Here is an 18,788-nt window from a genome sequence, read left to right on the forward strand (position 1 = left end):
ACAGCTTTAATAGATACTGGATGTACAACAAGTTAAATAAATTCTACATTAATTCCAACAAAATATTATAAGATAACTGAAAATATAACAACAGGAATGCAAATAGGCGGTACAACATACACTTATTCTCATTATATCGAAAATGCTAAAATAAGTTTTTTAGACACATGTGAATCTTATAGTGAATATTATTCAATACTCAAAATATGGCTAAAACCATTACATATACATACAGACTTCGTTTTAGGATTAAATTTTATCCTAGATCATTTAGGAGGTATAAGCATTAATAGAGATTATGTCCATTTTTATAAAAGGATTACACAAACACCAATTTATTCAGATCAAAAAGAAAACTAACACAACCACAATAAAAGAAATAAAACAAAAATGTTGTGATAATTGCCCTATAGGAAAACCTTGCTGCCAAAAAGAAGAAATAATAGAAGAAAAAATAGAAGAAAAAATAGATGAAACAGATTTATTACAATTTGATGATTTGGATTTCACATATAATCATGAAAAGCTATTGGATGATAATTCTTTGATAATAGATTATGAACTAGACTATGTAAACTGGGAAAAAATGTTGTTAAATATTGGATTCATTAGAAATCAAGGAGATATAGATAACATACTAGAACAATTAGATAAGATTGAGATAATGGGTGACAACCCCATAAAATACTGGGAAAAAGATAAAGTGTATTGTAAATTAGATATTATAAATCCAGAATACATTGTAAGAACAACCTATATAGAAGCTTTTAATGAAGAAAACGAACAATTTAAATTACATATTAATGAATTATTAAAATTAGATGTAATTAAGAAATCTATGTCAAAACATAGGTCAACAGCTTTCATTGTAGTGAAACATGCAGAAATAGTTAGAGGAAAAAGTAGAATGGTAATAAATTATAAACGGCTAAATGATAATACAAAAACAGATGCTTATAATATCTCTGATAAATCTCAATTAATTAATAGTATACAAGGCAAAAGAATTTTTAGCAAATTTTATTGTAAATTAGGATTTTGGCAAGTTAAAATGCACGAAGAAAGTATAGAATGGATAGGATTTACATGTCCAGAAGGACACTTTGAATGGTTAGTTTTGCCCTTTGGTTTAAAAAATGCACCTTCAGTATTCCAACGAAAGATGGATACTATATTTAACGAATATAAACAGTTCGTTCTGGTTTATATAGATGACATCTTTGTGTTTAGTAAAGATCTAAGAGAACATTTAGGACATTTACAAATTGTATTTAATGAATTCATTAAACATGGGATTATTATTTTTAGAAAAAAGGTAGAATTATGCAAAACATATATCAATTTTTTAGGAGTTACATTGGGAGAAGGAAAAATGAAATTACAACCTCATATTACTAAAAAGATCTTAGAAATGCCATATAAATTAGAAACTTTAAAAGAGCTACAATCATTTTTAGGATTAGTAAATTATGCTAGAACTTTTATAAAAGATTTAGGAAAAATTGCAGGGCCGCTATATGCTAAAACAGGAAAAGCAGGCTAGAGACATTTTAATACAGAAGATATTAAATTAGTTCAACAAATAAAATCTTTAGTATCTAAACTTCCAGACCTAGCCCTTCCCTTAGATATAGATTATATTATAATTGAGACTGATGGATATGCCTTAGGATGGGGCGCTGTACTAAAAACAAAACCTAACAAATATAGTCCACAAAAAGAAGAAAAATTATGTAGTTATGCAAGTGGTAAATTTAAAGAAAAATGCTATATTAGTAGTATAGATGCCAAACTATTAGCTATTATATATGCTTTAAATGCATTTAAATTAAACATAATGAACAAAAAAGAAATAACTGTTAGAATAGATTGTGAAGCTATTATAAAATTCCATAAGAAGAAAGAAGAAAAAGCTAGCTCTAGAAGAAGATGGATAAATTTCCAAGATATCCGGATATCTTTATTAACTATTAAATTCGAACATATAAAAGGAAAAGACAATTACTTTCCTGACCAAGTTGAGGAATTTTAGGTTATACGTTTGAAATTAACGTGATGAATTTTTTTTTCAGATAACATCATGGATCCAAGAACAAGAACACAACCAAGTAGAAGACTAACATTTGGAAAAGTGAGTTTATGCTCCTTCCCACATGACAATAACCTTGTTTTCCGCATTAGAGAGATACTTCAAAATATTTGACAGAAGAACAGAAATGCTTAATAGATAATCTATCGATCAGTTATCATTAAGCATCCAATCATAGAGAACCAGCTAAAAAATGTTGTACCATGCATTAACTCCCTTATAGAATATTTTCAAACCATCGAAGTTAATAATAATTTTTCTTTTTACGTTTTATTTAGAGGACATAGAACTGGAGTCTTTCATTCCTAGTTAGAAGTTGTAGAACAAACTAGGAATTACCTTACTCCACAATACAAGGGCTTTACCACTCTTTCGGGAGCTTTAGATATAGCTAGACACTTCTTTGGTCCCAATTTTTTTCTCTCTCCTTCTATCAGAACATCTCAAGAAATTTCTCCATCATATATAATAATTGCTCACGACACAAATAAAATTATTTTTTGTGACCACTGTGAAAGTATGCAAAGAGCCATTCAGAAATTACATTACAGTAGCCGGGCTTTACAAACGGAGAAACAAAAATTATTACAGCAAATCAAACATTTAGAAGATCAACTAGCTTCTTTAACCCTTTTAGAAAAACTAGTTTCTCAACCTTTACCTCCTCCACCTCAATATCTTCTAATTTTACATTCTCAAATAATTTCTCCAGACTTAAAACAAAAACAACCTATGATACCCATTCCACCCTTCCATCCACTTCCACAACAAACTAGGTTTCCACAAGCCCAATACCACAAGCACCTCATAAAGCTCCAACAACTCTACCAGAATAGGTACAAGGAGAATAGTCTATTTAAACATATGCCATATTCCCACCAGATATTATGACAATGCTACAAGAACAAATAATAGTACAACTACTTTCAAAATTAGAACCTCCAAGAATAGTCACCGAGGATCCTCAAGCCAGTTCAAGAAGATTCTCCTTCTTTATCGTCATCATTACTCCAAAATACAGAATCACCAAACAATGGTTCAGGCGCAGGAATTTCCGATGACAGCATAATATTACACAATTTAGATACAATAGATTAAAAAATCGCCGCTGTAAGTATTCCTTACAGGAAAAAGTTAGGGGAATAAATAAAATTTTATAGTTGTATCAAAAAATCTTGTTATAAGATTTCGTACGTACAAAAAGTAGGGGAAAATATTTTCAAAATATTATCTTGTTGCGAGATTTTTACTCACAAGCAAAACTTAGGGAAAAATGTTTTACAAAAACAAGCTAGGACGATTTCTATCAAAGACATAGTAAGAAGCAGATTCGGTATTATCAGCAATCAATTATCCAAAGCTACTATTAAAAAGCATCTCTATATCTCCACTCACAAAAAGCATCTCGAAGGACAACCATTGAAGCATCTTCTATCACATTCTAGTCCGAATTTAGGTCCAAGCTTTAGGGTAACTGTACCAAGAAAAATATAATGAGATAAAGAATTTAAGAAATATATAACAAATTTAGAACTTATTCTATAGATAAGATAGAAGGGAGTACCTAGTAGGGACCTTAACCCTCTATCTTTTTCCTCTAAAAAAAAAATGAAACTTTTACCCTCTCTATAAATATTTTCTCTCTAAAAAAAATAAACTTTTTAATTTACTATTTCTTTATAAATATTACACTTTATAAATAACTTTGGACCTAAATTCAGAGAAAATAAAAAAGTTCCAAGAACACTTTATAAATAAGTTCCAAGAACTTATTCTAATAAAAAATTAGAAGGAGAGGCGGCTTATATATATATATATTTTTTCACTTGGATATTTGAAGGAAAATAAAGACGGAAAGATCTAAGGTTAAAATTTAAATATAGAGGAAAGAGAATATGGAAGGAGATAAATTTACAGAAGAAAATAATAAAAAAGGTAAAGTTGAAAGGGTAAATTTTTATTACTAATCTAATATGTATTTTTTTATAAGAAAGTGGAGAAAATATTTATAAAGAAATAGTAAATTAAAATAAAAAAAGTTTCATTTTTTTTTTAGAGGAAAAAGATAGAGGGTTAAGGTCCCTACTAGGTACTCCCTTCTATCTTATCTATAGAATAAGTTCTAAATTTGTTATATATTTCTTAAATTCTTTATCTCATTATATTTTTCTTGGTACAGTTACCCTAATGCTTGGACCTAAATTCGGAGATACTATTCATCCTAGATGATGAATATCACTTGAGACAGGCTGTTGGTGCACAAGATCCTCATGACATACAGTTTTTAGAGATTTCGGCTCACTTTCGCCTATTGTCATTCTTGCGGCATAACAGCTTTTCAGAGCATCTCTTATGAAATCTGCCAAGGGTATATGCTTTACAACTGCTCAAGATATAATAATCATCATGGTTGGATTTCCTAATATGACCTAAATAGGTTCAAGGTGTAGGATACTATGGAACAAAGAAAATATAATGGATATAGGAAGATAAGAAATACATTAAACAAATATTATAGACGATAGAAGGTTTCCCTTTCGGGAAGACCAAAAGGGATGAAGAAAAACTTTAAGATTATCAAACTCTTTACAATGGAAGGAAGAGAAAGATTTTTACAAAAGGAAAAGAAGGCCATAAGCTATTGCTCTTGGATGTTTGGAGGTTGGAGTGCTTGGTGGTTCGATGCCTGCTGCTTGAAGAGGAGTCCTTTATTTGTAGTGGTGTTATGGTTCTTGAAAGATGTATGTAGAGGTTTCAAGAAGGATTCCCTGATTAGATGTCCGTCCTTGTTACCATGCTTGGATTCCTTATCTAATACCTTTGACCAGAATGTGATAGAAGATGCTTTAATGGTTGTTCTTCGAGATGCTTTTTGTGAGTGGAGGTACAGAGATACTTTTTAATAGTAGATTTGGATAATTGATAGTTGATAATGTCGAATCTGCTTTTTACTGTGTCTTTGATAGAAATCGTCCTTATGAGATTCGCTACTGTGCTTTTTCTTGTCTTTTGTAAAGAAGGTCCTAGCTTGTTTTTGTAAAACATTTTTCCTTAAGTTTTGCTTGTGAGTAAAAATCTCACAATGGGATAATTTTGAAAATATTTTCCTCTACTTTTTGTCTATAAGTAAGAAATCTTACAACAGGATTTTTTGATATAACTATAAAATTTTATTTATTTCCCTAACTTTTGCCTGTAAGGAATACTTACAGCGGGGATTTTTTAATCTATTGTATCTAAATTGTGTAATATTATGCTGTCATCGAAAATTCCTGCGCCTGAACCATTGTGGTGATTTTGTATTTTGTTGGAATAATGATGACGATAAAGAAGGAAAGGAGAATCTGCTTGAACTGGCTTGAGGATTCTCAGTGACTGTTCTTGGAGGTTCTAATTTTGAAAATACCTATGCTATTATTTGTTCTTGTAGCATTGCTATAATATCTGATAGGAATATGGCATATACTTGAGTAGACTGTTCTCCTTGTATCTGTTCTGGTAGAACTGTTGGAGATTTATGAGGTGTTTGTTGTATTGGGCTTGTGGAAATCTGGTTTGTTGTGGAAGTGGATGGAGGTGGAATGGGTATCATAGATTGTTTTTGTTTTAAGTCTGGAGAAATTATTTAGGAATGTAAAATTGAAGGTATTGAGGTAGAGGAGGTAAAGGTTGAGGAACTAGTTTTTCTAAAAGGGTTAAAGAAGGGTTTTTTAGCGCAATAGTTTTCTCCTAAAATTTTATTCTAAAAATCGACCTGTGAAATTTTTATTTATAAATATGGTCTTATAAAAGCGGTGAATGGTTCACCGCTTTTAAAAGCGGTGAATTAAAAGCGGTGAACCATTCACCCCTTTCTTTCTTTTTCTCACTTTCTATATTTCTACGATGGTAAAAGCGGTGAATGGTTCACTGCTTTTACTCTTTTTCTACTCCTAATAAGGAGTTATGAATGCGGTGAATGATTCACCGCATTTAGAGGTCTATTTTTATAATTATTTTTTTTAAAAAATTATTTTTACAATTATAAAAATCGATAGGATTATTTATAAAAAAAATTCGTTAAAGAAGCTAGTTGATCTTCTAAATGTATGATTTGCTGTAATAATTTTTTTTTCTCCGTTTGTAAAGCCTGTCTACTGTCATTTAATTTTTGAATGGCTCTTTGCACACTTTCATAGTGGTCACATAAAATAATTTTATTTGTGTCATGAGCAATAGTATGTGATGGAGGAATTTCTTGAGATGTTCTGATAGAGGGAGAGAAAAAGAAATTTGGACCAAAGAAGTGTCTGACTGTATCCCCCCTTGTACTGTGGAGTAGGGTAATTCCTAGTTTGTTGTACAATTTCTAACCAGGAATGAAAGACTCCAGTTCTATGTCCTCTAAATACAACGTAAAAAGAAAAATTATTATTAACTTTGATGGTTTGAAAATATTCTATAAGGGAGTTAATGCATTTTTATCTGGTTCTCAATGATTGGGTGTTTTATGGTAACTGATCCATAGATTATCTATTAAGCATTTTTGTTCTTCTGTCAAATGTTTTCATGTATCTCTAATGTGGAAAGCAAGGTTATTGTCTTGCGGGAAGGAGCTTAAACTCACTTTTCCAAATGTTAGTTTTCTACTTGGTTGTGTTCTTGTTCTTGGATCCATGATGTTATCTGAAAAAAAATTCATCACGTTAATTTCAAACGTATAACCTAAAATTCCTCTACTTAGTTGGTCAGGAAAGTAATTGTCTTTTCCTTTTATATGTTCGAATTTAATAGTTAATAAAGATATCCGGATATCTTGGAAATTTATCCATCTTCTAGAGCTAGCCTTTTCATCTTTCTTATTATGGAATTTTATAATAGCCTCACAATCTGTTCTAACAGTAATTTCTTTTTTGTTTATTATGTTTAATTTAAATGCATCTAAAGCATAAATAATAGCTAATAGTTCGGCATCTATACTACTAATATAGCCTTTTTCTTTAAATTTACCACTTGCATAACCACATAATTTTTCTTCTTTTTGTGGACTATATTTGTTAGATTTTGCTTTTAGTATAGCACCCCATCCTAAGGTACATCCATCAATTTCAATTATAATATAATCTGCATCCAAGGAAAGAGCTAGATCTGGAAGTTTAGATACTAAAGATTTTATTTGTTGTACTTGTTTAATATATTTTGTATTAAAATGTCTCTGGCCAGCTTTTTCTGTTTTAGCATATAGTGGCCCTGCAATTTTTCCTAGATCTTTTATAAAAATTCTAGTATAATTTACTAATCTAAAAAGGATTGTAGCTCTTTTAAAGTTTCTAATTTATCAGGCATTTCTAAGATCTTTTTAGTAATATGAGGTTGTAATTTTATTTTTCCTTCTCCTAACGTAACTCGTAAAAAATTGATACATGTTTTACATAATTCAACCTTTTTTCTACTAATAATAATCTCATGTTTAATGAATTCATTAAATACAATTTGTAAATGTCCTAAATGTTCTCTTAGATCTTTATTAAACACTAAGATGTCACCTATATAAACTAGAACGAACTGTTTATATTGGTTAAATGTAGTGTCTATCTTTCTTTGGAATACTGAAGATGTATTTTTTAAACCAAAGGGCATAACTAACCATTCAAAGTGCCCTTCTGGACATGTAAATGCTGTCCATTCTATACTTTCTTCGTACATTTTAATTTGCCAGAATCCTAATTTACAATCAAATTTGCTAAAAATTCTTTTGTCTTGTATACTACTAATTAATTGAGATTTATCAGGAATATTATAAGCATCTGTTTTTGTATTATTATTTAGCCGTTTATAATTTATTACCATTCTACTGTTTCCTCTAACTATTTCTGCATGTTTCATTACAATGAAAGCTGTTGACCTATGTTTTGAAATAGATTTCTTTCCTCATGCTGATGATGTGTTTGATGAAATGACTTTGATGGGTTCTGCAGCTCCTGAGTTGATTCTGTCAATACAAGAGCACCAGAAGAAGGTATCACTCGCTCTCTTGGAGAAGGCAAAGGCGATTTGTGCTGAGCAAGGGGTACGAATGATTCCTTCTTGCAAGTTTTCTCACTTTCCTACCTGTTATTTCATCGTCTAGTCTCCCGAGATTGTTAGCAGTTCGTAACATTTCTAGTTGGTTATTGTGCTGAGCGTGTGGTTTGACTTTTTAGCTAAAATTTTTAAAGCATCAGAAGTGGAATTATTGACTTGTCAAAAATAGACGCAGTGGCTTAGCTGAAATTCGTTGCTTCTTTCTTTTTTAGTGTGAAACTCTTTCGCTACGTAATCAAAGGTTTCTATCTTGAGCTTTGTTTAGGTCTTCAGATGTGAATGATAGTCCCACATCAAAAATAGCAAATGGATTAGAGGTTGAAACATACCAGTGCGCCCAAACATTATCGTTTTAAGTTTGTTTGCGGAGTATCCTCAGTCTACGTGGCTGGGTTCCAATTTGTAGTAAACGAAGCCAGAAATTCATTGCTGAGGATTAACTAAAAACATATGGAATGCCAGCTATAGCCTTTAGGCCATGTTAAAGTAGTCCCCGAAACTTTTTAATCAAATTGTTTATGGATTTTATCAAATTTAATAGGACTTCATTAAGTTTGACAGATTTACTTGCTTTTTAGTTGTTGAATATGTTTGTCCTGTTAATGGTTAAGCCCCACTATTTAAACAAAGTCGTTAATAATGGTTAACCCCCAATAATTAAATAAAGTTGTTAATTTTAACAAAATCCCCAAGTCAGAGAAAAAAATGAACAGTTAAATGTATCTAATTACTAAGGTAAAAGTGTAAAGGAACTTCTTAAGTTATAGGACATTTTGATTTAGACCTTTAACTATCTTTCTAAAATTTAATGATGTTTTTGTTAAATTTAACATTCTGAGCACTTCTTCAGATGGTGGAAGGGTAGGTATTATTAATTAAGAACTTATAGTTAACTAACCAATTATTTTGAAACAAAATGCCAAATTTCAATAGGAAGTAGCTGCTTAAGGAGCTGTCAATGAAAACAAAATTGGTTGAAAGGCCTGTTTTAAATAACTATAATTAAAATGTTTTCCATACATTTTTACGGCTATGTGCCTCCATTGGATAGCCACCTGCAATTGGCCTTTGTGGCCTACAAGTCAACGAAGAGGTTCCATGCAACACCCGACGAAGGTGTTCATCTTGCCATTTCTGTAGATTTCAGTTTTGCTACGAATCTCATGTCCATGAATGTATGGACTCTTTTAAGTAATTTTATGACAGTTGAGGGGGGTTGTGGCTGTATTCCTGTTCAGCATACAGCTCCGCCCCTCCTGAACAACTAGTAAAAGAAAAATGATTTGGCAATATATTTTCATAAGCAATCATAATTATTTCAATACTGCTGTATTCTAGGACATGTACTCTGGGTTACTGCTAGTTTTCTCTTAGCTAAGATGCATGCTGTGCTACTCTTAGGTATTAGGTCCACTACCCAAGATAAAACAGCAGCAGCTGGGTGTAGGGATGAATGCATCATATTTGTGGTCTTTGTGGGGATGACCTTCACATTATCTCTCAAAGACCGTGAATCTCAATATTTTTGAGACCATTACATTGTAACCTTTTTGACCATTATATTGTAGCTGTCAACTGGAGATTGTGTTGGAGAAAATTTGATATGCTATCAAGGTTTAAAGTATCGCTCCGTGCCGTACTGTCAGGGCCCTTTTGGTTGTCAACGGCCTTGACTTCTTCAATAATATTGAGTCTGTAAATATTGTGCCGGGCACGACGTCGATATAGGATTTTCCTTTGTTTGGGATGGGCATTGCTTGTAAATTGGCATTTGGTTGGCACCCACGGGTTCGCTTGTGCTACGCATCCAAGGGAACATAGGCATTTCGCTAACGATTGCCGCTTATGTGACGGGTTGAGCCGGACACGTGTTAGACATGGGTCGGTGGCCTATCTTCCCATGGGTGTGCGTAGTACAGTAAGACCTTGGAGGAACATGTTGAGCACCTCCGCATTGTTTTTCGAACATTAAAGGAGCACTCCCTTTATGTGAAGAAGGAGAAGTGCTACTTCGCTCAACAGGAGACTGTTTTTGGGCCATTGAGTTGGTGGTGGCCTAATCGGTATGAATGAAGAGAAAATTCGTGCCATCAAGGAGTGGAGAGCGCCAACAAGAGTGATAGAGTTACGCTCGTTCCTTGAACTTGTCAACTATTATTTAAGGTTTATTGCCAGCTACTTGCGGAGGGCTGGGCCATTGACGGACTTGCTACGAAAGGACCGAGCTTGGAGGTGGTTCGACGAGTGCCAGAGCCTTTGATGACTTGAAAGCCATTGTGATGGAGGAGCCAGTATTACGTCTACCGGATCACTCACTTCCATTCAAAGTTCATACTAACACCTCGGATTATGTTATTGAGGGTGTACTTATACAAGAGGGCCACTCTGTAGCCTTCGAGAGTTGGAAGTTAAACGACACCGAGCAACGATACGCGGTCCATGAGAAGGAGATAATAGTAGTTGTGCATTGTCTTCGGGTGTGGAGGCACTATCTCCTTGGATATCGATTCGTGGTGAAGACGGACAACGTCGCCCTGAGTTATTTCCAAACTCAGAAGATGCTCACTCCGAAATAGGCGAGATGGTAAGATTTCCTAGTGGAGTTCGACATGGTTTTAGAGTACAAAAGCCAGGACAATTTAACCAAGTCACTGACGCTCTAAATCGAAATGTGGAACTTGCTGCCCTTAAAGCTATATCCAATGAGAGGGTGAGTCAAGTACAAGTGAATTTGCAAGCCGTGAAGGGTTGGAGAAAGACCTTATGGTAGTAACTCTCAAGCAGCTAATCGAGAAAGGAAAGGCGTGACGACTCTGGATCCAGGATGGCCTCATCAAGACAAAAGGGGATTGAGTGTACGTGCTGCGGGCGGGTAACCAGAGGAGAGAACTGCACTATGAGTGTTATGACACTTTGTGGGCAGTCCACCCGGGCGTACATTGAACTTTGGCCCTTATGGAGAGGGATTACTATTGGCCAAAAATGGGGGGAGGACATTGAGTATGTACGCTTTTGTCTCACGTGTCAACAAGATAAAGGTGCAGCGAGAGAAGTCGTGTGGGCTATTAAAGCCCTTACCAGTGCCAGAGCGGCCATAGAAAAGCGTCTCCCTGGACTTTATCGCCAGTCTACCAAAGGTGGGGGAGATCGGTTCGATCCTTGTCATAGTGGATCGATTTTCGAAGTATGCCACTTTCATCCCCGCACCCGTGTGTTGTACTGCCGAGGAGACTACGCGGCTATTTATGAAGCATTTGGTGAAGTATTGGGGAGTCCCCTAGAATATTGTCAGCGATCGGAATTCTTGCTTGCTTTGGCGGTTATGGACGGAGCTCTTCAAGCTTTTGTACTTCTCCACAAGCTTGCCTACACCCCTAGACGGACTACTAGACTGAAAGAATAAACACTACTTGAGCAATACCTTCGGCACTTTGTAAGTGCCAACCAACGAAATTGGGTGAAATTGCTTGATGTAGCCCAATTCTCGTACAATCCGCAACGAAGCTCTGCAACCAACAAAAGCCCTTTTCAGATCATCACAGGCCAGCAACCTTCTACGCCACACACGTTGGTCATCAGGTAATATCGACAATAGCCTCTCAGCGTACCACCTTGCCAAGGAGTGGCATCTTAATGCTGAGATCGCCCGAGCCTACCTGGAGAAGGCGGTAAGAACTATGAAGAAGTGGGCCGATAAGGACAGGCGGCCTCGAGACTTGCATAGGCCACCTCGTGCTGATCAAGCTCCCACCAACATCCCTAAGAGTGTTCTGAAAGGTGCACAAGGGTTTGGTCTGCAAGTATGAAGGCTCCTTCCCCATCGTTGGCAAGGTGGGAAAGGTCTCCTACCGTGTGCAGCTCCCGGCGTGGTTTAAAATCCACCCGTTTTTCCATATGAATTGTCTGAAGCCCTATCATGCCGACTGCGAAGATCCCTCACGGAGCGTCTCAACTCGTCCCACCCCCGCAATTTCCTCGGTCGAGAGACGAGTTGACGAAATTTTGGCGAATAGAGTGCGGAAGCTACCCAGCGGAACAGTCGAAAGGGAATTCCTCATCAAGTGGAAAAACCTGCCAAGGGCTGAAGCCAGTTGGGAGCCGGAGGATGCACTTCGGCATGAAAAAGATAAGATCAAGGAGTAGCAGCAGAAGACCTTGGCGGATACGTCGGGATGAACCAAGCATGCACGTAGGTGCAAGCTGAAGACCTGGACGAGGGCGTCGAGGAGTCAAGTGGGGGAAGTCTGTCAGGGCCCTTTTGGTTGTCGACGGCCCTGACTTCGTCAATAATATAGAGTCTGTAAATATAGTGTCGGGCACAAAGTCAACATAGGATTTTCTTTTGTTTCGGATGGGCATTGCTTGTAAATTGGCATTCGGTTGGTGCTCGCGGGTTTGCTTGTGCTACACATCCAAGGGAACGCAGGCATTTCGCTAATGATGGCTGCTTATGTGACGGGTTGAGCCAGACACGTGTCGGACATGGGTCGGCCGCCTATTTTTCCATGGGTGTGCGGAGTGGGGAAAACGTACCCCTGGGTCAGCACTTTCGTACCGCCGGGGTGCTAAAGGGGTGGATGCTAATATGGGGTAGTACGGGAAGGTTGGGTGAGACGTATTAAGTGAGCCGGCTTCACTAGATGCGGAGTGTCTAAGTGATCATTTTCCTCATCGGCCATGCCTGACCAAGTCAAGTCGTGTGCCTTTCGGTTGTAGTCCACTTTTTCGTTATTAATAAAATACTCGTTATTTGTGCCAATTTGCAGGACCCATTGGCTGGCTCGTTTGTGCAGGTGACGGACGAGCGTCGTGCGGGCTTTTAAAGGAAATAGCTTTAAACCTGTAACAGTACGGTATGGGGTGACACATACTGTGCCACCAAGAAGTTGGTACGGTACTAGGGGGTCTCAGTCCCCCCTCTGTGCGGTGGCATGGGCTTGCGTATCGCGCAAGATAGCGATATGCAGATTCGTGCTGTGCTGTGCCAGCATACTTTTTTTTTCTGCTTTTTTTTGCTTTTTGCTATTTATTTCTTTTTGTTTTGTTCTTTGGGATACTACGAAGCATCCCACCCTCTCAAGGATATTGCAAATCGAAAGTCTACTTGTTAGGTAAGTCAAAAAAATTGTAATTTAATTTTTTTTGTTTATTGATATAGGGGCAAATTTTTAATTTATATATCTGATCCATACCGCAGAGGGCGAAAGCCCCTTGCACCCCCCTTACCGGCACGAGCGCCCTGCTTCCACCATAGACATTCATTTTTTTCATAAATTATTTTATCAAAATTTGTCGCATCGCAAAATTTTTGGCGAATTAAGGAAACAAAATCGAACTCAATAAACAAATTTTGAGGCACATCAAAAATAAAAATTTATTTTTACGTTAGAAGATTAAAAATACTGATAAAATTAAAAGCTAAATTAAATCAATTGATACTTATATTTATTTAATTTAAATTTATTTAATTTATTTGTTATATAATTTATTGCTTAAATTTTTTTGATGGGTCTAATAATATTTTGAATAAATTTTTATTTTTGATGGATCTAATAATTTTTTGAATAATTAATTAATTTTTTTTTTCAAATACTTTTTAAAATAATTTTTAAAAATAATTTTTAAAATTCTTTTAAAAATTATTATTTTGTATTTCATAAAAGAAAAACTATAATATGATCAAAAGAAAGAAAGATGTCTTTGTATTTTTAAAATTCTAACCTGTAAAAATTCTTATTCTTTATCAGGTGTAGTTGTACTTTACATGTAAAAAATTTTACAAGTATGTTAATTAACAAGTATAGTAAGTTATACATAGCAAATATTTATAATTATTTGATTAAATCTTTCAAAATAACATTATAAGAGTTTATTGGAATAAAAAAAACTGAAATAAGTCTGTGCCAGTAGGAAAGTCATACATATTCAGCGGCACGCAAGCGTACCATGTGTCGGCACGGAAGCATGCCGGTGCCATACCGTGTTAGGCAGACAGCTGTACGCTCCTGTGTCACGGCACTTTAAATCTTGTATCTCTGTGCCACGACACTTTAAAATTTGTATGCTATTGCATAAAGGTAAATTGCACTAGCAGCCCTTTAACTTATTATAGTTTCACTTTGGCCTGTGGTCTTTGAAAATGAACCTAAATGCCCCTTGAACTTTTATAATTGTATTATTTTGGCCCATTCCGTCGTCTGGTATTAAGTTCATTGGCAGAAAGATACTGTGTCGTCATTAGGCTACCATCTTCTAACAAGAAACTTGGCATCAAGAGATTTATTTTTATCTTTTTTGATGTCTCTACCCCACTGGGGTAGGATATTTGCCATTAAATGAGGTTTTCCTTAAAAAGTTGAAGCATCCATCTTGTCAAACAATAAGCTCTAATTCTTGCCTTCGGTGCATGCATGAGTTCAAGAATTGCTTACCTAGTTTTTAGGCTATCTTTCTGTTGATTAACATGGTGCTGACAATGAAGTAGGCTAATTTGGTATGATAGAAGTTTAGGAGGCATTAAAGTTCACTTTGAAGGAATAGGGACTGTCATGCCCCGACACTCGCCTATTTGGTCGGATTCGGGCACGCTGACAGACCGCCAAACGGACAGAGTTTTTTTCGTACGTTCAAGGCGTCGCAATCAATACAATACACGAGGTTCCAACTAGGAACAGTATTCAAGCATAAATTGCATGAGTAAGTATTAAACAACATAAACCACTATACTATTACAAGGATTCACATACATGCATTTTACATTTTTACATTCCATTTTCAACTGCCAAATACAATCAAAGTTATTACAATTTATTACAAGTTTGTTCCATTCTTTTCTATATCCCTAAGCTATGTCGACTTGGGGTACTGCTATCTCTGGTCACTGTGGTAGGGCGCTAACTACGGAGCTACGCCCTTTCCCCGCGCCGCCGGGCCGCTCGCGTGTGAACCTGTAACACTCCGAAACAACGTGGGGTGAGAACTATGTCTGTAGTTTCCAGTGGGTATGGCCACCTAAGGAAAAAGCTCGACCCACTAGGTCCAAAGGAGGCACTGCAATCAAGTTAATCCAACAGATATCCATAGATAATTTATGCAACTAATTGCTATCATGCTTGCCTCACAAATGCAATAATGTAATTCATGTAACCATGCAACTAATGCAACAACTAAGTAGATCATTTGATTCTACTTTCTATCTCGCTATCCATAGCTCATATCCAACTAGCTCCTAAGGCTTCTACTACCTTAGATCCAAGCCATTTACCACTAGTCCTTAAGGTTTCATCTGCCTTAACCAAGCCAACTACCTGACTCGGCCTCGAGTCAATCAACTGCGGAATACCGCGCTCTCTCGAGCTCGAGGCGAAGGACGTCTCACATGCACCTCAGCCCTAAATCCACAAACCACATCGCCCAACGGGTCGCGGAGAACCGCGTACACCCGTGGTCAGGGATCTTTCCGGTGGGAGGGGAATATGCCACAAGCACCCGCGGCCCAAGAAACCCGAGAGGGAGGGGAATATGCTACAGGCACCCTAGCGATCTAAGATTCTTCCGGTGGGAGGGGAATATGCCACACAGCCCCCGCGGCCAAGAATTTTCCATAAACCCATCCTTGAAGTTCTTCCGGTGGGAGGGGAGTATGCTACACAGTCCCCGCGGCCAAGAATTGTCGAGTTCACAAGTCCTGAGATTCCGGAATTCACTTTCCAAGTCTCAAGGGTAGTCACACACCCTATACTGTCGACCTATCTAGGTTCGACCCATGCGCATCCATGCACATCCTAATGGCCCTGCTGCCACTATAATCCACTAACTTAGGTTCAACCACGCTAGATTCTATGTCATGTCCACCTAGATCTCGACTCTTTCACTTGTTCAACCTGTTTAATGACATTAGGTTCAATGCCAACGTATGTTTCATAACATTAGGTACAATGCCACTCGATCTACTCTACATCCTAGTTGTCCACATCGAGTATTATAGTTCACATTTACATAAATCCGGCACATGCTACAATATGTCAACGTGCCCATTCCATCTAGCATATATTCCACTATGGTAACATGCATATTTAACTAACATAATACACAATATGTCAACATGCATATTTTATTTAGCATTTTATCACCATGTCAACATTTATACACTATCTAGCATATTTTTCATAAAGTCAACATTCATGTACCAACTAACATATTTCTTGTAGTGTCAACATGCATATACTTTGTCATTCAAGGTAGTCAATACATAATATCTTATGCAATTACATGGCATCCACCTATGCATTTATTTATGTAATTAACTACCACTACATGCATCAATGACAAACCACTTCATTTTCGCTTGGAAGTGACCTAATCACTTCGGTGAAGCACAATCCACCTCTTAACGCTCTTCGATTGCTTGTAGTCACTTGCAATCGGACTCTTGCGGCACACGTCGCCTGGTTCGGCTCGAACTCGCAATCGGCAACCGAACACTCGCCGATTCTCAACCTAGAGTCACCTGGGGCTCTTCTTTAACCTTCAATTAGAGAACCATACCGTTAAATGAGATCAAAACCCATAAACCCCAAAACCCCCCATTCTAAGCCCTAGCTCCACATACCCTCCACATACCCTCCAAATATCCCAAAATTAAATGGAGGAACATGTATTTAATAGCTTAGGGACCATTAGAATGCCATTCATGAAGGATTTAACCAAATTCTAAACAATAACCAAAATGCGATCGCCGAGTCGAAAGCATGCCGCTCTACCGGGCGCACGAGGACTCGATCTGTCGCTCCCAACGCGTTCCCAAGCTTCTTCTCCACCAAGCCTTCGATTTTGGGCGAGAGATCTAGAGAGGAAAGGTGGAAAAGCTAGAGAGAGAGAGGAGCTTCTCTCTCTACCATTTGTGTGTGTGTGTTTGCTTTGGGCTGAGGAAGGAAGGAGAAGGGTTTCCTTTAAAAGCCCCACCAGCCTAATTACCGAAATGCCTTCTCCCTAGGCTGTTTTCACGTGCGGGGTCCGGACCCTAGAGCCAGGGTCCGGACCCCGTAGGTCCAGCAGCCCCGAAAATTTCAGCAATTTCAGCATTTGGTCCGTTTTGTCTCGTTTTTGCTCGTAGGGCCTCCGATTCATATCTAATCGTACCGAGACCTCCAAAACACGTTTTCGAGCGTGTTTAGACCATCTTTTCATCCACGCTTTGCCGGATTTAGGCCAAAGTCCAATCATAGCTTTTCCGTGTTCCATTTTCGCGCCCGACGCATACCGAAAACACTCGAATGCTCCCAAACTGCATCAGAACTGCTCTAATGACTCTTCGAGCACATTCCTACCGAAACTTCATAACCGTAGGAGTTCGGTATGCTACAAGGACCAAAGTGAAATTTCGTTTATAGTTCAGGGCAACCAGTATAATTAATGCAACCTGTGCAATTAACGCTATAACATAATATGATTTTTATGGGCTGTGGCTGATAATCGAACCATTGTACTGGGTAAACCAAACACCATGTTAAATTACTAGACGAGAATCTCTGCTCATTTCCAAGCTGTATTTCTATCACATGGATTGTTGTGTAGTATAATTTGGAGTTTATATAAGTTATATGTCGCTTTACAATATATCTGTGACTAGTTTGTCATGTGTAAGTTAGTGTTGCTTAGAAATGGACTAGATTTTTTGAAAATCACTCAAAGCAGAATCTGGCAAACATACACAAATTGAAGCTTCCCTACTATAGAAAAGAAATTGAAGCTTCCCTTGAGCTACAGTTATACCCAAAAGTGACTGTGTAGCAAAGTGCCGTGGCACGGGGTCGTGTCGAAAATTGCACGGTGTGTGCCAGGCTGTGCCTATGTGTGCCGGTCACAAAAAATATGTGTGCCGACACGTAATGGCATGAAATATTTATTTTCTTAAGCAACAAATTATGCCAATTATTTATTATGTATTTTTATCAAATATTTTGAACTTTATTGAGAAAATTACTTACTAATTTCAAGAATAGAGGGTTTTGAGCTGTGCTATCAGCATAGGGGCTGTATCGTTCCGATATCTTGCCGGCACGATACAGCACAGTGAATACGGCCCGTGCCGATGGGCACTTTAATCCTTGTTGTGCAGTTTTATCTTCGTCTATGATGCTAACATGAATGATAGTTCGGTCTTCAGACATCTATATAGCATAGTAGGTCAACAGTGTATGCTTAAAAGAGCTTCTTGGTGATTAATCATGAATATTCCATTTTTTTAAAAACAAATAACCTATAAAGCTGCAGATGAAATTTTATAGTATAGTACATTTTGACTCGTCATTAAAATATTCTAAAGTATCCTAATGATGCAAATATTAGAATTTGGCTTCGAGCTAGGCTAGTATACTATTGGTAGCACGGAGGCCTCCGTGCTACCAAGTTGTTTTCAATGATGCCGCTTCCAAATCGACAATCGGCTCCGTTAGACTTGATCTACACTATTGAAAGTATTTGGAAACTAAATTTTATAATTTTTCGGCATCATTTACTTATCAAATAAGTAGTCTAAAAATGAACAGCTGAAAATAAAAATCTCATAAAAAATGATGATAAAAACTTGAATTTAAGATCAAAGATACTGATCTTACTCTAAATAGTGAAAAGA

At 36.8% G+C, this 18,788-nt stretch overlaps 1 protein-coding gene across 2 annotated transcripts in view; it reads left to right on the forward strand.

The window, feature by feature from the left end:
• Positions 1–18,788, forward strand: part of LOC109717468 (universal stress protein A-like protein) — a 54,608-nt gene that overhangs the window by 31,342 nt on the left and 4,478 nt on the right. For both annotated transcript variants that reach the window (XM_020243279.1, XM_020243278.1), the window contains exon 2: positions 8,047–8,138. In XM_020243279.1, the coding sequence (XP_020098868.1) occupies positions 8,047–8,138 (92 nt within the window). The remainder of the gene's footprint in view (positions 1–8,046; positions 8,139–18,788) is intronic.

Source organism: Ananas comosus, linkage group 11, assembly GCF_001540865.1.
Source record: "Ananas comosus cultivar F153 linkage group 11, ASM154086v1, whole genome shotgun sequence".
NCBI classification, from domain to species: domain Eukaryota; kingdom Viridiplantae; phylum Streptophyta; class Magnoliopsida; order Poales; family Bromeliaceae; genus Ananas; species Ananas comosus.